At 38.6% G+C, this 27,034-nt stretch overlaps 1 protein-coding gene across 8 annotated transcripts in view; it reads right to left on the bottom strand.

Moving 5' to 3' along the window:
• col11a1a (collagen, type XI, alpha 1a) overlaps positions 1-27,034 on the bottom strand; it is an 83,278-nt gene that overhangs the window by 13,944 nt on the left and 42,300 nt on the right. For all 8 annotated transcript variants that reach the window (XM_035952358.2, XM_023279230.3, XM_055007053.1 and 5 more), the window contains 23 exons: positions 26,729-26,782; positions 25,713-25,757; positions 25,475-25,528; positions 25,187-25,231; positions 22,232-22,285; positions 21,585-21,638; positions 18,661-18,714; positions 17,717-17,824; positions 14,141-14,230; positions 12,794-12,847; positions 10,257-10,364; positions 10,060-10,167; positions 9,506-9,559; positions 9,258-9,311; positions 8,687-8,794; positions 5,402-5,455; positions 5,268-5,321; positions 5,024-5,077; positions 4,446-4,499; positions 2,346-2,453; positions 1,900-1,953; positions 1,726-1,779; positions 776-829 (listed from right to left, as the gene is read on the bottom strand). In XM_035952358.2, the coding sequence (XP_035808251.2) occupies positions 776-829; positions 1,726-1,779; positions 1,900-1,953; positions 2,346-2,453; positions 4,446-4,499; positions 5,024-5,077; positions 5,268-5,321; positions 5,402-5,455; positions 8,687-8,794; positions 9,258-9,311; positions 9,506-9,559; positions 10,060-10,167; positions 10,257-10,364; positions 12,794-12,847; positions 14,141-14,230; positions 17,717-17,824; positions 18,661-18,714; positions 21,585-21,638; positions 22,232-22,285; positions 25,187-25,231; positions 25,475-25,528; positions 25,713-25,757; positions 26,729-26,782 (1,530 nt within the window). The remainder of the gene's footprint in view (positions 1-775; positions 830-1,725; positions 1,780-1,899; positions 1,954-2,345; positions 2,454-4,445; positions 4,500-5,023; positions 5,078-5,267; positions 5,322-5,401; positions 5,456-8,686; positions 8,795-9,257; positions 9,312-9,505; positions 9,560-10,059; positions 10,168-10,256; positions 10,365-12,793; positions 12,848-14,140; positions 14,231-17,716; positions 17,825-18,660; positions 18,715-21,584; positions 21,639-22,231; positions 22,286-25,186; positions 25,232-25,474; positions 25,529-25,712; positions 25,758-26,728; positions 26,783-27,034) is intronic.

The following is a 27,034-nucleotide window of genomic DNA, read 5'->3' as shown; positions in this document are numbered from 1 at the left end:
AAATAATACATTAAAGGATTAAAGGTTTTATTTAGTTTAATTTTTGGGAAGAAGTTGGGGGTTTACACCCCTAAAGCTAAACCTTCTCTACTCATAACCTCTTAACAACTTTACCACGTCCATGTTATGCTTTTGTTTTGTTCCGACTGTCAGTCAAGCAGCCATGGATCAATAATGTGTCAGACCTACTATATATCTCTCATTTACTGCCACAAAGACGTAAATGAGTTTGGAACCTGCGGCTCTTTTTTCCCAGCCATTTCTTTTAGTAGGCCTTTTCAGTTTCTTACTAAGAAAAAACTGATTCATGATTTTCACATCCCCACGTTCATTTCTCAATAGGCTTTGAGACAGCTTTTCTTCGCAGACAGCGTAATGCCTTGACCCCTTAAATCTTCCACTTTGTTTTCCCCACTCTACATTTAATAAAAATGAATCTCTCCTGCTTTACTGCCAAAATTGAGTTGCTGAGGAGGAGTTGCAGCAAGGCAAGGCAGAATACCGGTCCACTGGCTAAAGGGGTGTACAATGCCAGCAGATACACACTCCCTTCATCTATTTAAAAATATGGCTAATACATTTGACAGGTTTGTTGAGTCATGATTTTAACAAAGACAAAAGTGTTGGTCTGCAAGAAAATTTACATCAAAACAACTCGCTTTTGAAATGATAAAATGCCAGCAATGGGACCATCTGATTAGTGGATATGGGATTATTGCTGGAACCATATGCACAAACACTGCAGTAAAATTAACTGTTTTGGCTGCAGACTTACTCTCTTGCCAGGTGGTCCGGGTGGGCCAGCTTCTCCTGATGGACCTGGAGGTCCCTGAAAACAAGCAAGGAAACGAGCAATGCTAGTGAAACACAACACTTTGTATTAACAAATTAGTTTATGCTCATATAAATGATGTTGATGGCAGCACAGCATGGTTAACTAAACTTCTGCCAGATCTGTCTGCCAAAAGGACAATAACACAGATAACATTTGGGAATATTCAACCCCAGGATAGTCCCTATAAGTTAGGCCAAAATCCAAAGTTTAATGAGCCATTGTACTGTTTGAAATGATACATACTGTGCTCCCTGAGATACTTTCATCCAATTATCTCCGACTTGCAAGCAATCAAAGCATTTTTTATAATTTCCCTTGTAAATATTCAGAGTACTAAAAAGTTACTGAGCTTCTTTTTAGGATGGCTGCACAAATACATATAAGCACAAAAACCACATGGATATATACTGTATATCCTTGTGTTTTTGTGCAGCTGGGCTTCTTTAAGAAAAATTAAAATATATCACATATTTAGAGTAAATAAAAGATTTTCTGCATTTGACAGTGATAAAGGCTCATTTACATCCATAAAATTAGGAGCTGTGATTTGCTACATTTTAACAGGGCCAACACATCACTGTTTGGCTTTTATTTCTAATCAGACATAATGAATCTACAAAGCAGATGAATCCATTTATCCTGCACTCAAGAGTATGAAGTAAACATCATGAGTTAAAATGCTGCAGTGTAAATTATTTACTCAATAAATATGATTACAGCTTTTACTGGAGGCAAACTTGCGGTGGACTACTACATCATAAAACAAATGAAAACAAGGCTCATTCATACACACTGACAAAGTGCCCCTCAAGTAAACTGCATACGGTACACAATATATACTCATGCAGTCATTTGTTCAATCTAAATAATGAAACGTGTCAACAACTTACTGGTTGGCCGCCTTCCCCATCCTCTCCCTTCTCCCCTGGTTCTCCATCAGTGCCCTGCAAAAAGAAAAATACAGATATCTGACGATGAAATGATCTATCCAGTGCTACTACCTTACTGTTTAATGTATGGATTTAATATGACCACCAAACAGTGACCAATGTGATTTCACTTACAGCAACACCTGGCTCTCCAGGAGGGCCGGGGTCTCCAGGGAATCCAACGGGACCCTTCAGAAGAGAGAAATGAGATGCATCAGTGTAAAGAAATGAAACCTGAAGCACTGCTGCTGAGACATAATTTCCCTGGATACAGGGTTAGTAATGTAGACAGTGATTTAGTTCTGGTGTACCTGGTTACAGTCGCTGAAGGTAATTTGATGGGCTTAATGATGATATTGCAAATCCATGAGAAAAGGCCTCACTGCATCCCATTACCATGCAGGCATAAAATATAATCTCCCTCAATAAAAAGGCTTTTTAGCTCGCGAATATGTTCTAGGATAAAATTGCCTGCCTTAAGGCTATAAACAGTATTTCCTTTAAAGTGGTACATTTTAGCCTGTGTGACTGAGCACTGGAAAACCTCCTCTGCAGATTTTGAGAGTATTTGTTGGACGTACAGGGTTACCCTTTGGACCATCATCTCCAGGGGGTCCTTTGGCACCAGCGGGTCCAGCAGCTCCAGGGGGGCCAGCTTCTCCTTTCTCTCCTCTTTCACCTTTAGGTCCCTGTAGTGATGGGGGTTAGGGGAGAGCATTCATTATATCTGTACCACAAGAGGCTTTTTTTTTTTTTTTTTTTAAAGAGTCTACACTGAAGCGAGTGGGCCGATAAAAACAGACAAGCAGTTGGAGGTTGCTGAAAGAAATTGGATCCAAAAATGACCTCAGTGCTCGTAGCAGAGGACAGCAACCTCAGATGGTCAACACTGCTGATAGAAAGTGACACAAAAAAGTTTAAACACCATGGGCTCTAAGATATGACGTTACCATGTCTTCACAGTGGACATGTGCAATGTGTTGCATTGTAAAAATAAAAATCCTTAATCCAAATGAATATGCTGGACCCATTGCTTCTGTTACAGGAAATGTGTTCATTTTTGTGCTGATACAACGCACCCTTCCTATTTTCTATGATAAAGCTCTTTTTTAAGGAGCATGAAGGATTCCAGCATATTCTCTGTGACAGGGTGCTTGAGATTTGAATTAGAGATTGTCCAGAATATTGTCGATTCCTCCCCAGGATTTTAAGCAGTCAGCTGTTTCTGTTGAAGCCATCATTCAGTGGGATGTTGTACCAGATGACAAAAAGAGATCAATTACTTTCATGCTATGAAGTTACATTAAATATTTGGCTAAAGGCAACATTTGAATCAGTTTATGCATTTAAATTTGCATTTGAATTACAAAAACACAAAAGCTCTTTTTGCAATTTTGTTAACATTGGCATCATAGTATTATTATTATTATTATTATTATTATTATTATTAACATTATTTGATTTTTGATGATTAAATCTGAGTTTTTATATATCATGTATGTAGTTGTTAATGGATGTATGCGTATCATTGTCAGCATTTGTGTGCCTGTTTTCAGATGTGATCAACCAAGAAACAAAAGTTTGATTTTAGAAGTATATTATGGTCCCTAAAATGTATTTACACATCAAAGCAACTACACGGATGCATACAATGGGAACTTGAGCAGCAAAGTGACTTTGGAAATGTCAGTGACAACATATTAGCAATTAGATGGGGGACTAGCAGGGGACATTATGAACACTTGTAATCATACTCCTCTGCCACTCCCACTGGAAATAGGCCATCTTTTCAATCTGCTCTTGTAACTCAATAATGATGAATGAGGCAGCAGATATAATAGAGCCATCAATGATGGGCGTTTCAATAAAATAAAAAAAAGTATCAAATTGTTAAAAATTTGTCTGGCAACAACAAAGGCAAGCATATGGATGCCATAAATTAGCATGCAATCCTTTAAAATGAACTCTGGCATCCAGTATAACAAAATCAAAAAACCGAACATGGCACTGAAGAGCACTTACAGAAGTTGTAAAGTCCTACACTACTGCCCCATTGTAGAGATCAAAAAAGCGCAAATCACAGTTTAGGCTGTCTCAGCAAAGTGGCTGTCTGGTGGTTTGATGCCAATTTGCTTCATTGTGGCTGCAATCATTGTTCTTTAGGACAGAAGCACCAGGCATATCCTCCAGGTAATTATGTGTTAAGAGTCTGGGAAGAGACTCAGGTTGGCAGGCGATGTGGACATGGGGTGCAAAGCAGTAGTGCCATGCTGAGATGAACTACCAGCCTGAATGTGAAGAGCAATTATTTTCACGTTGATGAATACACAGTGTCACACTGACAAAAAAAAGCTTCTCCTTAGATTGGATTTTGTTCACCTCCTAAAGCGATCTATTAATGTTGCTGTTTTCCCAGGGATAACCTCCGAATATACACTGCTGATACTGCTACCGACCTTGATGTAGCAAACATTAATTCTGCAAATCATGGTGGTGTTGTACACAAAGTTAAATCAAGGGAACATTTTAGAATGTTTTCAAGTAGAGCATGAAAAATAATTATGCCAACACTGGGTGGTATGACGTGAGCGTACATCGTGGCACAAACATGCAAAACAACATATAAACTTCTTCTTCTTGTTTCTGCCACACACTGCACAACAAAAACACAGCTTACTTACCCCTGTGCCTGGCTCTCCAGGTGGTCCTGGGTTTCCAGCCTCACCTTGCTCACCCTGTGGTTAGACAAATGTCAGTGCCTGGACAAATAAACCTTCAACCTATTTCATACAGAGTTTCCAAATTCAGACTATGCATTTTAAATAGTAATAATAAGGCAAAATGATTAATATTAACAAAACCCATTTAACTCAAGTAAGTCTATAATTATAGTGTATTACTAGGATGTTAAAAGTTACGGCATTCCCAAGTGTTAGCAGCCATTCGTGTTTCATATTCCAGGGTCATATTAACAGCCATGGCACAACATTAAGTATTTATAGCGCAGCCTTCTGCCAAATAGCAGTAAAATTAATGAATATTGTTGAGGTGTAGTAAAACAGACACTAATAGTGTCCAAGCTTTAACTCAGACAAAAAGGCTGAGCATATGAAATGAACAGACGTAGATGATAACAACAGTGGGCAGCTGGGTGGTCTGGAATGGGCTGGAAGGTGTGAGGAGGCAATATTTCATTCTCACAGCTGAACATCATAGTAAGCAGGCAGAACACCCTGGGGCGCCATGTTCTGAGTCTTACCTTCTCACCCACAGATCCCATGGGACCTACACCACCTGGAGGACCTTGTGGACCCTGCAGCAGAACATAAAAAAAGAAATGAGTCATCATTCATCAGCTTGGGAGAGAACAGGGCTTACAGTGCAGCATGAGTGAGGTGAAACTGCAGTTAACATTATGTCACACAGTTGCATGGAGCAGAACCTTTTAAATGCATGATACATAATGTTTTGTATACACATTGTCAACAATTAGTCATACGCACATCAGCGCCGCTTGGACCCTGAGGACCTCTGGGACCAGGTGGACCGGGAGGACCCTGCACAACAGAGTTACAGTCTTGTTAAGGTGCGTTAATGTATCGTAAGAATATTTACAAAAACTGAGTGAGTCTCTTACCATGGGCCCAACATCACCATTCTCACCCTTTTCACCTGGAGGTCCAGGAAGCCCCTGAAGACGGAACAAAATGAATAATCATCTATATTATCAGAAAAGAAACATAATCAGGGACAAGGGGCTGTTGCATGAATAAGCAACAACATTCTTAATGATTTAAATTGGATTGTACTGTTAACTGCCTTCACAACAGCTGATGTTGTCTCAAGTTTAATTTGATATTTGATTTGAATGCTGGAATACATTGTAATGATGCACTAAAATATTAAATGTATCTGTGGGCCAGAACTTGTATAAATTAATCACGTGGATCCATGTTTTAACTGCCATCTAGTGCTATTATCTGTTCAATGAAATATTCAATGAGGATATGCAAGGCGAGGTCAAGAAAGTGTACAGCATGAAAATGCTTGATTTAGGGCTTTTTGCAATAACTGCTGTTTATGAGGAACTGTATTAAACAGCTTCACACATATTGTGAGAGCACAACAGCGGTTTATAGCCTCTTTCTAAATACTAAGGTGACGCTGTCATGATGTCATTCTACAATTCTGTGTCCATCTCTACAAATAAAAGTGTGACAATAACTAAGCAAGTAAGGCAATACTAGTCTTGTGTTTGTTTTCCTTTTGCAGTCACTGTCATGTACAGCTTTACTCAATAGTGCAAGTGTAAGTCCAGCTCACTCATGCATGTTAAATGAGCAGCATGGCCAAGACCTCATGTGTGTTTGATCCCTGACATTTCTACCAGTAATTGCCATGATTAAACTGCTGTAGCCTTCTTTACCCTCTGCGTGTGTCTGTTCTTGATTTGAAGGTAGTTTGTCATCAGTGTAAGGTTGCAAGTGAGGAGATCAAAGAATTCATACCTCTTCCCGAACCTCAAATACTCACAACGCTGGGGGTAAAAAAGAAGCCTTTGCTGACTGTTTTAAGTTTGTTATGTGTGCACTGTCCTATATCCAAGCGTGTGTGTTCATGCCTCTATTTGCAAGTAATATCACTGGGTGCTAAGTGTGTGTAGCTGCATGCTGATTCCTGCCTGCTGAGAAATATCATCTGTGTAAAGTTCTCCTCTAGTCTCAGCTCGTAAGCAGCGCTACTAATTATGCAGCATAGCAAATGTGTTCAACGAGGAACAGGCTATTGGAGCAGGTCAGTCCATGCAATTAATTGAATCGCGATGGGAAGTGAATTATTCCCAATTAAAAGTCCATTGAATACAATCCTGTGGAGATAGAATAGCACCTTGGAATGATGAGCAGTAGTCTATGTAATTTCATCAAGAAAATGACCCCAAACGTGGCAGTAAACTCCTAATGTGTTTAGCTTAAGAAGTTGATTGCAAATAAACAGATAATTACAAACAAATGGGCTACAACTGTGGGAAAGGTCCTACCTCGCTAGATTATTATCACGGTGCAACAAAACATCATTAAGGGTAGTTGTAGTTGACTTTGGTTTATGTGTACATTTCTGTATCAAGCTGATCAGCTTTTTAAATGACCCTAATATTTTCAGTGTGGCCTAAACTCTACAGCTCAGCAACTATGACCTTGGATGAGAACTACTCACATATAAATAATATAAAATGCTGCATATCAAAAAGAAAAATGTATCACTGGCGATACTGCCTTCTGTATTATACATACTGACAAGCCTTGTAGGTCTTTGTGAATTCTAGACAACCAAGGCAATGATAAAAGAAGGACGATGCCAGCGAATAAAGGTGAGAGGTGTAATCATTGCAGGTCAAAGCTAGGTCACTACTTTATTCACCACAGAGCCAATTAAACTGCATAGGCAACTGTGTCAGGTCAGTTTTGGGTGACTGCCTTTGTTTCTATTGTAGCAGAGTCTGAGATAAATGTGGGATTCTGATTCTTACATGTGTCATCATTACATATTTGAGAGAGGAAGACCGGATAAATAATTAAAAATAAATATGTCAGTTTGCTTTATTGCTGACCTCTAATCCTTAAAGATAATAAATAAATAAGGTATAAATTAAAAATATGCTTGATGAAAGTCTATATAAAAAAATTCAGAATAAATATATATAATGAGTAGTCTAACCTAATGTGCAGGCTTACAAATGAATAAAAAAGGATAAATTCCTATTTTTTTCTAGTTAGTAGGATGTAGTCCTCTATGAATATTGTGTGGTAAGGTTAATATTGAGTATGGGACTGCAAAGCAGCAAACTGAGTAGCCATAAAAACTGATACACTGCAGATGAACTGCATAGCATGTCAGCAGGACAAAAATGAATATGAATCACAATAGAAATAGCACATAAAATTAATTACAAAATGATGCCTTAAATTCACAATCATACTATACGCTATTTCAGGTTCTTCTCCAGTCTTTCCAGCTTTACATTGCTCAACAAAAATGTTTTTAAAAAATCATTATGAAGCTAGAACTGTGGCTCATAGAGGACTGAAAAATTTAACAATGAGTTTCTCCGCATTCAGTGTGACAGCTACAAGACCATGAAAGAAGAAATGCTGTCACCTAACAAGTGAACCAGTCAAGGTGTGGTGGCAATATAGCGGAAGCAAGCCGGAGAAAAATCCTGCAAATCTGGCACATCTGATCAAAACCAGCTGGAAAATATGACAGCAGCTCATTTGGTCACAGCTTTGGGACGTCCACTCGGGGCAGTGCAGGCATCCCCAGCATACTTTATGTGGAAAATAACTGGGGAGGCTGTTTTGATGCATGTCATATGCCAAACAATTATGTTAAAATGGGAAATTTTTCTCCTGAGAGAAAAATACAACATCTAATATCGATCCACATTGCTTCATTTTGTGTTGCTTCAAGTTTTTGACATTAATTCAAGAAAAGTCCTCAAAGGAATGAAATGGCATCAGTAACAAGGGGCATACAGGGGAAAGTAGATTTTTTCCAATGTTGTACAGAAAGTCTTAAGACTAACTAAATAAATGCTTAAACGAGTCTGGTTGAGACTGGTGAAAGTAAAACCGAGTTGGTGTGCAATATGAATGGAAACCGTGTAAAGGTAGGCTTGACCTCTGCTCTGGCTTCCATTTATCATTCATTTTTGCACACATGGAAAGTGCCGCCTAACTATGAATACATCTAACACACATGATAGTTCACAACTGTAGGTTCATTATTTCCACAATAATGCACCCATAACACAACAAAAACATACAACAGTGGGAGAAAGCCACTGTGTAACATGTGTAAAAGACAACATGTTTGATGGGTCTTTTAATTTGTAATCATAGCTGATTATGGTTATGGTACAAACCTGCAGACCAATGGGACCAGGGGGTCCGGGGAAACCTCTGGAACCTTCATCTCCCTTCTGTCCAAACATACCCTGCTGACCTCTGGGACCAGGCTCTCCATCGGCTCCCTGAGAAAAAATATACGCTGTTTTCATTTCTGCTCAGGTTTAACATATTCTCTAAATTCCTGTTCATGTTACACTTATTAAATTTTATGAACATTTTTAAAATTTTTGAAGCCCTGCTGAAGTGCAGCGCATTCATTATAGACTTTGGAATTTTCATATAAATATATGTAATGCTTGCTGAAACAACACCAAGGAGACTGCGCTTAAAGGCAGAAAGCTTTTCAATTTACTGTTTAAACATCTTTTGTCTGGTACTGCAAGTCTTTATCAGGAAAAGTCCTTTACTTGTAGAAATTTAAGCATTTGGAAACTTGGAGTGCTCAACTCTGAGTTTTCTGCATTGTCTCCTAGAGGCTCTCTGGCTTCCACGTCAGCTGTTTTCCTGTCTGTCTTTGTATCTCATTTGTGATGCTATGGCAGTAACACATTCTTGGTACGTTACATTTAGGGCAGTTGTACTTACAGCAGGACCTGGGGCACCGATGGGACCTTGGAGACCAGCTGGGCCAGGAGGACCCTGGAAACAAACAAACAAAAACAATGTTGCTACCAAAATGCAACTCCCAAAATGTTTAAAGAAATTTTAAAGCACTCATGTAACATTTTATGTATTTAAGTTAAACACAGTTCATTCCATGTGTGATATAAATAAATCTCTTAAGAGAATGTTAACGTGTGAATAATGTATTTTGATGCATTTTTATAACCCACCTGCTCTCCTTTGTCAGCTTTGCTTCCTTTCTGACCAGGCTCTCCAACCTCTCCCTGGAAAACAGAAACAGTCACTACCTCAGATCAGCTGTGCTGCTTTTCTCAAAGTCAAAAATTATCGTAAACTCTCAGCTTAACACAAACAGCCATTATCTGCAACTACAATCTAGCATGGATGTATAAATATGGAGATGCACATCCTTACAGTCTAGTTCATTGGACTGCAAACCCTTGCAGTGACATATGTTTCGCAGCTCAAAGAATGCCTGATAGTAACTCTAAGAAGCATTATAATTTTAGTAGCTGAAATGAGCAACAGTATTTCACATTTACACCCCCCTAATTGTGTTTCATGGCACATTTAGTTATGAAGACAGATAGGCAACAGTAATGAAACTGGAGAGCCATACTTTTGATGCAGATGGCGTGAGTGCAAATGTCAAGATTAAGATTGACTGGCACTGTGGTTCAGTCCCAGATGTATGCTTGGGAATGGAAACAGAGTCACAGCTGGTACAACACAATGAGACGAGTGGTGAGTGTGGCTGACTGACCTTGTCACCATCCTCACCAGGTGGTCCCTGGGGTCCAGCAGGTCCAGGCAGGCCGACAGGACCCTGGACACCATCACGACCAGCTGGACCTTGAGGCCCTTTCTCACCCTAGAGGAACAAAGACATTGGTTTTAATCATATTTTGAAAACTGAAGGTCAGAAAACAAGAAGCTTTAGGAGAGAAAAAAATAAATTACAGGGGCTCCCTTCTCTCCAGCAGGACCTGGAGGACCCTGGGGGCCAGGTCTACCAGACAGGCCAATTGGACCAGCTGCACCAGCAGGACCTCTCTCACCAGGAGAACCCTGTATGTATGAGAAGGATGGAGACATGATAAGTGGAAAACAAAAGTTGGCAAGGCTTTGTGGTTTATTTTAGTATGTCATAGTTTTATTAGCCCGTCTATAAATATAACCTGAATACACTGAACAACAAATATCACCATTAAGATACCAACAAAGCACAGCCCTACTGAGTTCTGCTGCTAATGGATCAATACACGCGTACAAAGACAAGCATGTAAACCCTTTGAAAGAGGAAAACTGAGAAACCTGAAGAAGCGACACGCAGTAACAGGTGCCTTCTAGGTTTCAATAAAGCACTGCTGATTCTTAAAAGCAGTCTGCATTATCTGCTTCAGAGAGCTGAGGTCTTGGTGGTTCTCTAAGGCCTGAGCAGCTCTCTCCAGCTGCTGAAAATGCATTTTTAAATGAAAAAGACTGGTGTAGTGTATCACTACTTAGATACAGGAGCTCAGTGTTCACCTGAATCCATAAAGCATGATTCTAAATGACACTTGGCATTTTTTATACTGCTGCAATGAATCAATTTTTTGTTTACCTTCATTCACACTAACTTTGTGTTTCCAGGACTACACGGTCTGACCAGAAAACTGTCACGAGAGAGCCCAAATACAAAATTGTACTGTTTGTTACCTGTGTTTAATTCAGTGAACTCCTCGTGCAAACATTGTGATGTATCTTCTGTCACTTACAATGTGAAGCACATTGGTATTTTTAAAAAAGGTGCATGTTTTAATGTACCATGATACATCATTCTTATCAGGGCCGTTTCATTCTGGTAAGAACAAAACTGTAGGGAAACACAAAAATGGTAATATTTAACATGAAAAAGCCCCTAAAATCAGTACTGATGGAATTCTGTTATCTGATTTTCTATTCTAGACTGATAAGCAAGTGACACCTGGTATACAATTAATCTATGTGTAGCCCATTTTTACTACCACTATTATGATCTCCAAGAAGACATGGAGAGCAGCTACTGGGAAACATTATGTAAATACACATTAATGGGGGAGAGAGAACTGGCAAAAACACAATATTTCAATAATTTGGAATAAGTTGGACCCAGCCTTTGATTTTACAAGGTTTATAAAGTTAAGACTGTATTTGAACATACAGAGTTTATGCATGGTAATATGCAAACAGCTAACAAAACTTTAGTTATAGGCTAACACAATTTTAATGTAATGTGCAAAGTTTGTAGCTTTGGGCAGAAAGTTATCAGCGTATTGATTTCCCAGGACTGGAATTACTGTGGTGGGGCCACATTGCTGCTATATTTTTCTCAATTTGTGAAAAATATATGGAAACCTGACTCACTGCAATTAATAAAAAAAACTGGATCTAAAACTTTAACAATTATGCTCAGTGCACTATAAATATCCCTGAAGACAGTATCGGCCTTTTAAATAAGATGTTTATGGAACATAACATGTTTTTCCTGAAAAATGCTTTATATTGACACTTTTTATCAATTTGCATTTTGTGGTTTAAGTGTATATAATAGCTTACAAAACTCTAAATGATTACAAAGGATAGGAAGTGTCTCTGTGACTGTCTGAGAAGGAAGCAAGAAGAAAAAGAGCAGTCATAAAGTGATAGAACACAAGCTCTAGGGCTGATAAGAGATGTGCAGGAGCATCTCCCATGATGACTAGACATATGACTCACCATATGGATGCTCTCCTGGCTGCATGGTTTTGTTGTGTGTGTTTGTTTGAGTCTCTGTCTGTGTGCCAGGAGGCAATGGTGCAAATAGTCTTGTTACCCAGCTACTCTAGTGCATGATCAGATGAGAAGCTGCTGCGTGTAGCATCACAGCATGAGATGAAAACGTCTGGCACTTTCATTGGTATAATAATAAATCACAGATCACATGACTATGCAATGAGGTCACATGTGTAACTCATGTATTTACTTAACTCAGTGCAATTGTATTCCCTTACTTTATCTGATTTTCTCTCATGTCTACAATAAATGCCGCAGTGGCTACAGTTCTTCTGTTATTCTCTGTAGCTGTGATGTACTTCAGGTAGGCACTTAACTTATGCATGCTGGACATCAGTAGAATGTGTCTGTGTTCATACGTTGTTGAATGGGCAACAGTGTCTTTGTGAAAAAGAACAGTTGTAACCAAACTTCAACCCAGGGCAATGACAGTTGAAACAAATAAAATAATGTATCATTCTTTTATTAGCTTGACAGAACTGCCAGCGTAAATAGTAAAGATTTTCCTTTCTAAATGACAGAAACAGCCTCTGGTATTTGCCATATGCTGGCCTCAATAGAACAAGAATTAAATTGGACAAGCCTTCACACTAATCAAAAGCAATAACAAATAAAATATAAAACCATCCAGTACAGAGAGTAAAGAAACTTTGCTTTCAAGTTACCTTCCCAAACGTGTTTTATTCTGAGGTAATCATACTTACAACAGGACCAGGTGGACCTTGGGGCCCCTCTCCTCCTTTTAGACCTGCAGGGCCCTGAGGAAAAGAGGGGAAAAACACATGAGAAACGACCTGACATAGCAGATAAACTCTTTGGAACTTTACATCAGTTGGTGTGTACAATTTACAGCCCATTGTTTCAACACCAGCATCATTATATGCCAATCCAGCCAAGACTGTCTGCCTTCATTTAGTGGTTTGTCGCTTGAGCGAGACGATACTAGAAACGTGCTTTTAACGCATTTAACCTTCGAGCACAGCCGCAAGAAATACCATTCCTATTGACATTTTTATTCTGATATTCTCTCAACATGAAATAGAAGCTAAAAATAAAGTATGTGAGGTAAAACCCAACATGCATAATAAATCACTCAGTCACAACAGATAAGGCGTCTAAAAAAAGACATCACTCCGTTCATAAATGTGCTCTTGTGGATACTAGAGAGTGGAGGGATTCTTTTCCACACACGATTGCAAAAGAACGACACTCCACGTGCATGTGGGTGTATACAATTTTCTCTATCTTGTTCTTCATATGCAAGCTTGTGAATTTCGTTTTGCACACAAGGGGGTTTGCATAATACGCTGCATGCATGTGTGCTTTCTTGCATGTTCGTCAGTGTCAAACGTGTGTGTGTGTGTGTGTGTGTGTGTGTGTGTGTGCAGCTCCCCAGTGGGCCACAAAAGAGCACATGGCAGTATGGGTAATGAGTTTCTGCTGGCTCTGGCTGTGTGCTGGAGTAAATTACAGTGGCAGAAAACAATCAGTGGTGTTGCTGTCCTGAAGAATCTGATTGACCTTGAGGATTGAGGAGGCACAATACTTCCTCTCCCTACAGTGCATCCATTCTCAGCCACACCGGCCTAATTGCTAACATTTCTCACTTAATAATTTATTAAGTAAATAATGCATACAGAAACAAACAAATAACTTTGCTGCCCCCCAAAAACCCTGGCACTGAAATATGAAAAACAATTCAAGTCCTTGAGCAGAAGCGGGTAAAGATTTTACAAATGAATCCCCAACCAACAATTCCTAAATTCTGTAATAGAAGCCCATGAATCTTTGCGGCGGTTAAAACAATGGTGCCAGTAGCGGTGGAGCGATGCAGAGGCTCGCCTGTTAATTTGTAAGATGTCGCTTCAGATTTCCTCCACAGCGGACTGATTGCTAGGAGTGAATTCCAGGGCTGGTGTCTCTAATGAAGTGAGTAGCTCTAGATAGAAGCTGCTTCGTTTGTTATGTAGCAAAGTTCTGTCACTTTCTACTAGCAAACATGTGTAAAGGAAAACTATGATGGATAGATGCAGGTGGAATAGAGCTCTTACCGTGGCACCAGGTAGACCTCTCTCTCCAGGGAAGCCACGGAGGCCAGGAGGACCGTCTTTACCAGTGGATCCCTGGGGTCCAGGATCTCCCTATACACACAATGACAGTTTTATGAGACATTGCGGATCAAAATTACAATTACAACCATTACAACCGCAAAACTGAAATAAATTTAACAAAGCTGCCTTTTCATGTTTTGAAAAATAGTTTTTACTTTGTTTCATGAGTGTTTGTATTTAAAGTGCATTAAAAATATTTAGATTGCAGAGGAACAAGCCAGACTCTCAGACAGGGTCCACTTTGAGATTCAAGTCTAGAAAACATCTTTCAAGGACTAATTAAGGCAGACAAGATACACATGGGATAAGAGTATTGCTAATAAGAGACAAAAGCAAAAAACAGCTAGTCATAGTATGAAAATTAGAGTGGTGTTTTCATCCAGCCAGAGGTTGTCTGACTGAAGGAGAGAAAAGATACACATACAAGCAAAATACAGCCTTAGTCTTGAATGAAAATAACCAAAGAAAAATATTTTAATAAACCGCCTCAAAGCTAAATATTCACAAAACACCTTTATAGTGAAACAGGCTCAGTCTGTCAGCCACACATTCCGCCTTTGCAACAGCAAACTGAGAGCTTAAACTTACTACATGACTTTTCTTATATTTATATCTAAAACTGAGTTATCCACAGGCACAACTTCTAACGTAATTTTACAGCTTGGAAGTGATGAATCAAGTCTGGCATGGGGTTGGTATTGGTTTGGAAATGCAAAGCACATGAATGCAAAATCCTGTATTTGAGAACTGCACTGCACTTAGACCCTTGTAAATGAGAACTTTAGAATCAGAACTACTTTAACTACTTTACTTCACAACTTCCTTCTCTCAGCCCTCTGGTGAAATGAGTTCATGCAGGTAATAAGTTTAGGTATTTATGCATTAAACTAAAGAACTCCACTACACTGTTTGCAACTAAGCAAGGACAAGGCAAAATCCCCAGACAACAAGTGAATACATATTGATAATCTGCCATTAGCTGTAATTTATTTGAAGCATAATTGTTTTCTGAGGATTTATCATCATTGTCACCACAGTCAATAAATAAGCACCAACTATAGTCAAAACCAGTGCAGTATTTCTTTTACAGAGTCTTTGACGTAGTCAGAATACGAAATTTGAAAACATTATTGAAGACATTTTTGCTGAAAAGGTTAAATAATAATGTTAAACAACGTACTGATAAAAGGACAAATCATTATACAATTAAGCTGTTGCCAGACGAGGCTTCAACCTTTACAAAAGATTCTAATTCAACAGTAGGCATTGTTTCATTTCATGCTGCAGGAGTGAGGGGTTTTGCAAATGTTGGAAACAATAGTGCAGTCCAGAATTAACCCATGAGGTACTTTCTTGAATTGTAAACGTTTATTGGTAAGCGAGTCGTTAAAGAGGATATGGGATGGAAACAATGCCTCAGAGAGGTTATGAGGTTGTGGAACCACATGGTTCAGTTGCCAGTGGCAAAATTGAGCAAAAAGGTCCTTAACTAGGATCATGTAAAATATTATTCTTGTTCGAGTAAAGTTGCTGCAATATTTTCCATTTCTGATTTGAATTTCATTTATAGGAATAACTTGCAGTGCAACATCCAAACACTCTCTCGCATATTATTAAAGATCTGTAAAGGTCAATAGATTTAGGACATTTGTAAGAAGCCAAAAGTTAAAATTGCATTCAAATAAACGATGATTACTGTAGAGAAACATGTATGAAATGACATTTATGGAGGTCAGAGGAAGCAAAGGTCCCAGTGTGCTCAGTTAAGTACTAACTGAGAAGTGAGAAAGGCAGATGTAAAGGTATTCTTCAAGAGCCATATTCATGTGTTGCTGTGATCTTGTTGTTATTGAAAAGTAATTTCATTTTGTATTCCATTGCCCTTTGTACAGTGTTTTGCTTTGTTAAGATCCAATTGAAGAATATTTTGTTGTTTTGGTTGTCTCATGCTAACATGTTGACTTTGTTTTTATTTTGAAGACATTTGTTCTGGTGAGATTTAATCATTCAAGATGCCTTGAAGCAGAGACGGAGGACACTGTATTCAATATAACAGAGCTGTTCTGTCTGGAAAATTGAATGTTCTGAAATATATTCTGCTTGGAATTTGTGAAACTGTATATTATGATTTGCCATATGGTCATCCAGGCTCTGTAAGGCCAATACAGGGATGCAAGAACAGTGCAGGACATTCACATAAACAAACAAATCAGGTGTGACACGACATAACAAATAAAACATTTAGACAGGGATTTCTTTTTGATTGAAATAAGTAGCAAGGAGTGTGTGCTACAAGGAAGCAGGGGGGGAAATGAGTAAGAAAAAACTGTTATCCTGCAGCTTTATGCAAGCTCTTAACCCGTCCTAACACTCAACATTGACAACCAACTAACTTTAAAAGTTCTTTTGTATTCTGTCTACAAGAAAGAAATAGTACTAATAATTGTAGGGCAACTTCATTTACCTCCTGGTGGATTTTATACACCACATTTCTAAAACAAGGAAATCTGACTTCAGGAAAAGTTATTTCTGGCTTTGTTCTCTGCTCTTTTGCATTGGCAGTCTGACTTTATCTGCAAACAGGGAGGCACAGAGGTGTGGGCTTGAGAGGTGTAAGAGGATTTGGGCTCTGCTGCCAAGACCTCCAAAAAGTGTCCCTGGAATACTGATGCACAGGTCTGAGCAGAGTGGGGAAGAAAGTGGGGCTGTGAGTGGCGGAGGGTTTTGGAGTTAGTCGATGGACTTGATTAAACTGTCTGTTTGGGGAAGACAGGAAGAAAATGAAAGGAGAAGACATGGGGTGTTTGAGGGAGGGGATGGGGAGGAGGAGATGCTGAGTAGTGCTAGGATTCAGGGGGTTAGTTTGGAGCAGTACATACTTCTACAAAATGGCTGCTGTCTGCTCCTAATGGGCACTCAATTGCCCGGCAGGGAGGGCTGTGGAGAGAATGCAACCAGACACTCCCCAAATCTCAGATACTGTATCTTGGGCAGTCACTTGCTGGAATCTTCTACAGTACAGAGGAATGGGGAGAATCTGGCGACGGCTGGGGTGTACTTCTGGGTGAATTTATTGTTACAGACTTATTTCTGCTTTCTCACAGTCTTATTTAAGCAATCCAGTAGTCTGTTTAGCTTGACGTGCCCTCAAGAAACTGCTTGTGAATGCAGCCGGCTCAATGTGCAAAATCAAATCATGTATGATAATTGCAACTGCATAAGTTCAATTTGCAGTCCATGTGTATACTCTGGATGTTTCCCTCAACCTTCCTGGCATCCTCTCTTCAGTGTAACCAATGCAATGCTAATACAGAGCAGGAGAAAAGCAGAACCCACTTTTTTAAACAGGTTAATGTGTAAATCTGTTACTCTCCAAAGAAGACAGGGGGAGCTATGGGGCCATTTCTACAATACTATTTTTTTAGCTACACAAAAACAAATCAGCATTTCTTTGAGAAGAACAGGAACACTTTGTAACTATTTTCTCCCGTACAGTAGATTACACTCGACACATACCTTGGCTCCCTCCTTGCCAGCAGCACCTGGAAGACCCTGCTCTCCAGGTGGGCCGGGAGGTCCAGGGTGGCCTCTCTCACCAACGGGACCAGTTTCTCCAGTAGGTCCCTAAAATGTCATCAGACATTTGAATATTATTTAAAGTTTGTCACAGCAAAAAATACGAAATGCCACATTTATTAAAGTATGTTCAATAGTAATTAAAGGTCTGTTTCAGAAGACCTCAGCTGAGCTGGCTTGCTTTAAAAGTAAAAAAATCCTCAAATACATGATTACTATTTTAATATGGTCCGTGCATTTTGTGCATTGTATCACATTCTTGTGTTTTGATTGTCTGACTGTCTTTTGCATTACGCCACTTTGGCTGTGGTCATTTTTGTCATCACATTTGTACTTGTGCAGCATCTTTAACTGAATGTTCCTTAAAATGACACCAGTACTTCAGCAACCACAAGTCACTGCATGCTTAAAATCCAACTAAAGAATAACCTTGTTCCAAAATATTAATGTTGTTCATTTTGTTGTCATAATCACCTATATTGTAAATTTACTATGCAGTTCTTTTCTGGACACTCAACATCAAAGCTCTTTCCAACCTTGATGAAGTAATGTTTCTCTGCTGCACTTTCGCAAGTTTCTTCCAAGAGTCCAAGGATTGAAGCTACTGTATGATATACAATTTCTTGAAGCCAATTTGTGATTTGTGGTACTGGGCTATACAAATAAAATTCCCCAACTTGAGATTTTTTTAGTTGCCTACAGCATTTTCTTTCTAAAAAGATACCCATTATTTAGGATTTTGGTTCACAATACTGCTGAGACATTCCTAGCTTCACCGTTCCATAATTTATACATTTTGTGTAATCTATCAGATGGCTATGTTACTAGTGCTGTGCTGTTGTTTATAAATAATAAATTTTTTCTTTAGAGTACGTTTCTCTTACCTGAGGCCCAACAACACCTCCCGGGCCTGGTGGACCAGTTTTTCCTTGGAAACCCTGAAAAAAGATATAAAACCTTATTTAAACAGTTTACAATAACAATGGAAACACACAGTTCATCTATTAAAACCCAAGTAAACAAACCCGAGTGATTTCACTTGAGCTGATAAGAAGGGATTTATGCTTTGGCTTGGCATTTTCCTGATGTAGAAACGAGGGCTTTTAAGGTCCTATTCACAATCAAGAATAGTTTATATTAGAGTACAGCACTGGCTAGTTAATAACTGCAGGTGAATGTACAATTTTTTGAGACGCTGCATACACAGATCTCACTACCAATGAGATGTTAAATTACAAGATAGAGAAAGAAAGAAGAAAAAAACAGAGGGAGACAAACTATTATATTATAATACACTATCATAAACATTCCAATGAATTTTATTCTTGTTCTTATCATTGGTTTGAGGTGTGTAAAGTTCAGTGAAAACCTTTGTTTGCCACATTTTCAAGCTTTTAAAGAATCCTGACTCTACTGTGGTGATAGTGTTGCTCTCTGTCTACTGAGTGTGTATGTAGACCTATGCAAGCCATCACATTAGCCAACTTCAGCTTGGTATGATACCTGCTCCACAACTACCGCATGCAGCTTTAAATGTAAGGGTCTGTGTTGTCTGGGAGGTTACAGACGAGTTAGTTGTAGTAAATTTGTTGCATTAAGTTTACATTCAGTGTGTGTACTGATATGTTGATTTGCATTGCAGTACTCCCTATGGACATGCTTAACCAGATTTAAAAGGCAGAACGGGACAAGCCAAGAAAAGTTTTAAGTTCAAAATCCCGAGCATTGAGTCCCAACAGTGCAGTATAAATCAGAAGTTCTGACTTCCGGGAGAGGAACAATCCAATCTGCATTGGCTTCAGTCCTCCTCCAAATGCTCTACAGTATATAACTCAAATATTAACCTAACATTGATGCTTACAAGTCAGCTATTAAGTGAATTAATGCAGGAGGGGTGTAAAGTTAAAGAATGACTGATATCCTTAACACAGATCCCTTAATCTACTTGGGATATGTCTTCCAGTTTTATCTGAGCTGCCAAATACTGGTGTACTTCCAGACATCCTGTTTTAGAATGGGATGGCATGAGTGAAAATTGTAAAACTCTATTAAGTTGACATTTACTAAGAGTAATTAGATGGAAGCAAACATGTCCAACTCCGGGAACGGAGTGCTGGGTGTGAAATTTTTATACTTTCATTTCATCTTTGAATCCCTCAATGTTCAAATTTCATCCATGACAACTTTTCACTGAGTTATTAAAATGGTTACTCATTTGATTTGCGACTTACCATGAAAGAAAAAGTTTCTAATCTAAGCTCTTAAAAGGCCGATCCTGTCTGACTTATGACTTCAGGCTTATTGATCAGTATGTGTTGTGATTTATGGTGATGTATTATTCAACGGGAGTCCTCAGGTCGCACTGTTGCAGCACCAGCCCTGACTCAGAGACACTGGCTCAAATCTCTATTTGCACTTCCTCAAATGCAACTTGTGTTGCTGGGGCTGGGTGCCTATAAGCATCTTTATTGCTGTGATCCATTCTCACATTGGATGCTTGTGGAGCCTGTTCGTCAGCACATAAATCTGCAGCCATAAACACCTTAATGAAGACTCTATCGTCGCTTGAATCTCAGCAAAGGCAGGGAGGCACTCATGTGTGCTGTATTATGTTATCTATAGGAAAGAGGCAGGCGGAAAGGGAAGCTTTAATGACAGAAACGATGATCTGTCAAGCTTTTAGTAGAATTTATTGCCCTCTGAGCCTCGTCAAACTGAGGTGCACTGTTGCATACCAAGAACTGGGGAATCGAAGTTGAGTGCAGGTTATTTGCAACAAGGTGTGATCAAATCTAACTTTGATTTGTTTTTTTGTTGTTGTGAGGTAAATCTTACATCTCGTGGGATACTCTATCTACGCATCAGTGCACCTATGGTTAGGATTTAGTACAGCCATTACTCATTAGGTCTGCATTAAAAATAAATAAAAAACTATATAAACCGCTGCTCAGTGATGCAAGAAATTTTATATGGTTTAGTTATCCCTCACTTATTCTTGTTTTTGTAGTCAGTGCTGCACAAGGATACCTTACTGCAGCAGGACAATCTAAGTTTAGCATCCTTTCATTGGATATTTGCAAACATGCCAAAGTAACAACAAGAGAGAAGCTCTGCCAGAGAGGGATGGCTCCCCAGCTTGCCAGTGTCCAAGTCTATGAGACAGGAATCTGAGCCATCTGGATTTACTCAGTCAGAATGCATGTGTGTGTGTGTGTGTGTGTGTGTGTGTGTGTGTGTGTGTGTGTGTGTGTGTGTGATTGTGAATGGAGAAGAAACTGGCTATAGGCTCAGACAATGTTCACAAGGGCTTTGTCTTTAGAGTTTTGCTTTACGAGATATGTCCGCCCATTTGGCATCCCACGGAGATGTTTTATCACTGATTGCTATCCCCTGTATATAAGAGCAACAGAGATAAGATGTGGAGAGGAGGGGAGGGGGGATTCAATTGAAGTGCAGCTTACTGACTGGGAGGATCAGATCTGTCTTGCAGTTGAGAAGCAATTTAATGAATGAAAACTAAAAAGGTCTCATGGGCAACTTGTGCCTAAATAGTAGTGGATATACAGATTACCAAGCATTAACACACAATTTTTGCTGTATTAAAAGAAGAATAGACTGTTAAAATTTTGAAAAATTGAAAGTGCTTCCTCTTCCTCTGTTTAGAGGTGTAACACTTGTCACATTGAGTTTTCCTGCTGGATGCGAGATCTTATGTTCCAAAACTAAGCAAGAAGCCAGAGGCTGAGCCTAAACAGAGCTGCACAGCTGACTGACAGCTCAGACAGGATATTGCATCTTCAAGACTCACCGTCTCTCCACGCTGGCCAGGGTGTCCAGGCAGCCCATCCTTTCCAGGTGGTCCCTGTTAGGTAGAAATCTGACGTGAATAACAACACTACAAAATTTGTCCTGTTGCTTGAAAAAAAGTTTCTTTTTCAAAGTATTGATGTTTTATTATTGAGCAAATGCTTTGCAAGCACTATATACCGTCTAAACATAATATTCAGCAAGGAAAAGTCATAGTTAGAGAACTGGAACACTAATGAAAAAATAACAGGTTTTATTTTTTTGGTGAAAGGAACAACATCACTGGCTAAGGGCTAAGAGCCAGCTATGAATCTAACTGGAATCAATAGGTGGAAATTACCACTTGTCTCCTGCCTAGACTGGGGAGTGAGAAAATGGGTTCTGCTTCAATAACAGTTAGACTAATGATCTCTGCACAGAATTAGGGATATTGCTATGTATTACTGCACCCCATGAATTCCTCAAATTGAATCAATTGTGACTTATGTTTGCAAACTAGGCTAATTTGCTATTGATACAGGAGCGAGAGGAAAGGAAGTACGAGTTGGAGAAGAACCTTGAGAAGTACCTGCAAACATCTGGTCTTAGTATAGTTTTGCTCTGAGCTGTCAGGTGCCTATAGTGCCTGCAGGGAGAGGAAATACTTACAGGGGGGCCCTTTGGTCCAGGGAAGCCCACTGGTCCCTGAGGTCCTTGCGGTCCCTGCAATCAACAAACAGACCATCTGATTGATTAGAGATACAAAAAGAATAGAGTTTTGAACCAGTTTACTGCATTTTACACAAAGGAAAACCAAAACAAAACAGCAAGTTTTAAAGCTGGAAGAACATCGTATGAACATCATGACTAATTCCAAAGAAGCATGAGACAGAAAATTAAATCTATCCGGCCTAAAAGCCAAAATGCATAAAAAATGCTTTTGTAGCCAAAGCAAAAAGTAGTGAATAAAAGGTCTCTCTGACTTTTAATTTGCTACAATATAGTGGCCCAAATATCTCACATTATTATCTCAGCTTGACTGGTAATATTTTTTGAAAGGGAACATTCCTGGCATTAAATACTTATGAAGCTAAATCACAAGTAAGTGAACAACTGCTTGGTAAAATAAGGTCAACTCATTTTGAAAGTCAGTTCCTATCCAATTATTCCTGTTAAATCCAACAGTCAAATCACAGAGAAATGATAGTAATAATTCCATATAATTCCATGTAATCGTCCAATCATTTCTTTTTCCCTATTGTCTAATATTAAACAAGGCAACATTATTATACTAGTATTAAACTATATTATATGGTAACATATCGTTTCCTAAACTGTACAACATTAAGTCTGTTGATCAGTTAGCAAAACTAGTAGTGATATTACTGTCTGGAAACAGAAAACTGAATTTTAATAAAGATCAAACTTTGTATTACAGCAAATGTAGGCACTCCGGTACTAAATTGCATACATTGTATATTCGATCGGTATACTGATACAGTGAGAGCAGCAGAAATATAGGCTGCATGTGAAAAATGACACAAAAGAAGAGTGGAAAGTAAAGTAGGACCCATATCAGCAAATAATGAATAAAAAATGTGGTGAGAGTCTGAAATAAAAAAAAAAAAGAGGCCACTTCACAACCTACAGAGTGTAACTGATAGAGATACTCATTTTGAAGAGTTGTGTGTGGAAGTGTGTACAGTAAAATATGTTGATGATGTGAAGATTTTTTTGCAAGTCTGCAAGCATATTGTTGAGGTAACAAGCGTTTGTGTTTAGGTGGATTAAATATAAATGACACATAAAATTTCTGATGTAGATGTAATAGATGTAATCTTTTGCAATCTAGTGTAAACTTCAAAGTGGACTTGACGATCTAAGCTTATCTCTGAATCACAATCATTCATCAGATTTGAGTTAACTTGCCCTGGATTTTTTTCACATCTTTTCCACGCAACTTAACAAGGGCTGCAGAAGCTTTTAGAAATACAGAGTTGATGACATTATAGTTTGACCAGCTGAAATATTACAACTTCGAACCTCAGAACTGAACTTCAATCACTAAGAATCACACAGTTCAAAGGTTCATAGCTGAATGTCAACAATATGCTATAAAATGCTCTGGAAAACTGCTTTCTGCAGAAAGCCCTGGAGAACTGACAAGAGGCATTTTAGTCAATACTCAACATCTGGTTGAGAACGCATGTTCTTTAAACTTAACCTCTGATATTCAATTTGAAAATGAAAAAGCTTTAGTTTGAAGATGTTTTTAGGTCAAAAATATATTATAGAGATTATAAACTAAATTTAGGAGGAGCAACCCAAGAACTAAATATTATTTCTTTAAGGGTGACTACAAGTAAAAGTTGTGACCTTAAACTTTGTTAAATTAAGACATGATTCACACTGGCCTTTGTCAATGGAAACATTGAAACTACTTTAATGAGGCACAACTGTGTCAGTGGACCTGATTAAGGAGCTCATGCTGAAAGAAACAAGTATCTTTACAGAACTTGGTAACACTCCAACACTTTTGTTGTTGCCTTCATCTGACAGAGAGTTGTAATACAGACAATTTCTCCCCCTGCAGTGTTAGGTAAAAGCTAATTCAAACAGGGAATCCACTGTAGAACATACGTAAAATTTAAAGCCTTTCTTCTTTGTGGCTTTTTGGATTTATCTATCAACGAACTAATGTTTTCCATTCCATTGTTACACAACAAAATTAAATTGTGCCACTGGAAATCTAACAAAAACTAATACAAATTTTGAAATGAAGTGTTATTCGTGGACTTGTATTGTTCAGATTGTGAACTTTCCTACAGAGTTAGATACCTAAGGCTAAAAATCTAGATTTTGTTTTCTGGTGCACTTTAAAATGTTGCAAAAGCAAAAATGTACTTTACTATAAGACTAGGAACCAATGAGAAGTGATATGAAAAGCAGAAATGTTGCCGTTTGTAGAAAGAGGAACACAGCGTAAAAACAAAACCCCAAATGACAGAAACATGGAAGTTATTACAACATTATGGTGTGCTGCCTAAGTTGCCCTAAGCGTTAAGCCTATTAACTTGTTTTGGTACAAGGAAAACTTCATAGAACAAAGAATCTTTTCATGTTCATGGCATGGAGTACATAAACACAAGTTAAATAAAAAGGCTTCTGTCAAAACAGGTTGATTCTAAATGACTCTTTAAAATAATGAGTCGATTGCTTCTTAATTGTTTCCAGTTAACATTTACTCATCTTCTTTCTGGGAAAATTGCTCTCTTTGTAAAACACTGACATCTTATTTCTCTTTAAAAATCCTAGCAGGAACAAAAAATATATATACTGGTCATGTTTGCTTCTTCTTAGAGCTTACAATCCTGAAGGTTTTTATCCACTTTGACAGGCAAATGATGTCTAAATTTTAGATTAAACACTTGACTAAAGTGCCTTAAAGTTTGCAATAATATGTCTGAGTCTACCATCATCACAGTGGAGGGAGATGACGCTGAATGGTCTAATCACATTTTTAATGCGAGGACAGTATTGAAAAACTGATGAAAAGATCTAACCCTCGTTTGTATTAACATATAAGCTAATAGGCATCCCAGACGCAGCATGTAATGGACTTACTCTCTCACCAGGTGGGCCTGGAGGACCGTCATTGCCTGCTGTGCCCTGCAACACACAACCACAAATCACCATCAGTTAATATTTAGCTTTATTTTGACACTATGCACACTGTCTTTGGCATGGGTCTGGATGCAAGCAGTAGAAAGCAGCTTCATTTAGAAATCTGTCATAATTTTGGTGGTCAAGATTTATTTTACCTTAAACGTTGTATTGTTTGAGAAACTACATAGCAAAAGGCTTGAACTCTCTCTGTATTGTGTTTTATTGTGATGGGTATCGTGTCTGTACCTTGGGACCAGGTTTTCCTGTTGGACCTCTGGCTCCTCGAGCGCCGCGGGGACCCTAAAGAGAGAAACACTCAAAAGTCAGAACAGAATCTAGTACTAATACTGTATGAAGTTATAATGATGAGAAATATTAATGATAGTTCCCCTGTACATAATTTGGTTAGAGAGATTATTAAAATAATGTGACAATATTTAATCAGTCCATTATTCATATAAATCATGTAGTGAACTGTACATACCGTTGGACCTCTCTGCCCTCTTGGACCAGGTTTGCCAGCAATGCCCTGTTAGATAACCAGAAGGAAAACATTTTAGGCACTTATACTGCTAGTGGGGCATTATTCCACAACTGACAGCACTTTAACCAGCCAGCATCTCATAATTCATTTTTTCTCTGTTCTAAATTAGTAGCCTCTGGTTCCTTCATTTTAAGAGATGAATTAAACAGCAGTTCGTATAATTAAATATGTTTTCATTTTACTTGCATGAGTCTGTTTATGAAACTTGAAAAGCATGTGTGAGGTTTGACCGATGATCAATACTTTGCTATAAAAAAGCAAACAGGTTATGTTACAATGAAAACTAAAAGTGTCGGAGTTGTGTGTTTATAGGTACAATTTGTACTTAAGTGATTACTTCCACTGTTTGGCTGACCACAGCAGAAGAAACAGGCTGCCAACAAACGCAGTGAAAACAGCTGCAGAATAGCTGTGAAATGGTTTTCTAGCTGAACTATTTAGTTTGATGAACAAAGTATTGGCACACATGGCAGCTAAGTTAAATAAAATACTCTGAAGTGTTCATTAAATGATTGTGATGTATCTGACAGAGGAAATAGCTTATTTCTTTGAAACAATTTCTCCTTTTAAGATCTTTTGAAACGGATACTTTTGCTGTCATAACCTCAATGAAACAATTGTTGGATCAAGGTGAATCAAGCATTTTTGTTACGGCCTACTTAAATGGTAAAAGCAAAACCTTTAGTTTAATCTATGTCTCAGCATTTTGCAAAACCAAAATGCATTTTTTGATTTTTGCAAGTCTAGAAGTGAGATGACGCGCCTAATGAAAGCACAACTGTTTCCACATCTTTTGCTCTCTCCCCAACATTGATTTCGCTGTTGTTATCTTTTGTGCCAAGTCACCATACAGATGCCTTTATAATAGGAATCAATTTTCTTTTGTGCTGGGATATGAAGGCATGGTGATTTTCATACACAAACACCGTGTGTGCTCAGCGAGTGTGTTTTCTTACCCTGGCTCCTTTTTCACCGTTAGCACCAGGGAACCCAGGGAAACCACTTGAGCCCTGTCAATAGAAGAGGGAGATATCATGGAGGGGATTGAGAGAAACACAAGAGAGGTTGTGTGGGGCATGCAAAATAACAAAAGCTCATCTTGTATTTATCTGCGCTACCATCTGATGCCACCTTTAGTTAGTTTCAGACAGTTAACAACATGGCCTTTGTGTAAAGTTCCATGAATTTAGCATGAGCATGAAATATAAAACAGATAACCTCCATGACCTTAACGCTTTTTTCCTTCCTGATTTGTTAATGCA

This window comes from Amphiprion ocellaris, chromosome 22, assembly GCF_022539595.1.
Source record: "Amphiprion ocellaris isolate individual 3 ecotype Okinawa chromosome 22, ASM2253959v1, whole genome shotgun sequence".
Classification (NCBI taxonomy): domain Eukaryota; kingdom Metazoa; phylum Chordata; class Actinopteri; family Pomacentridae; genus Amphiprion; species Amphiprion ocellaris.
Note: the sequence above shows the minus strand (reverse complement) of the source record. Positions and strands in the feature narration are given on the sequence as shown.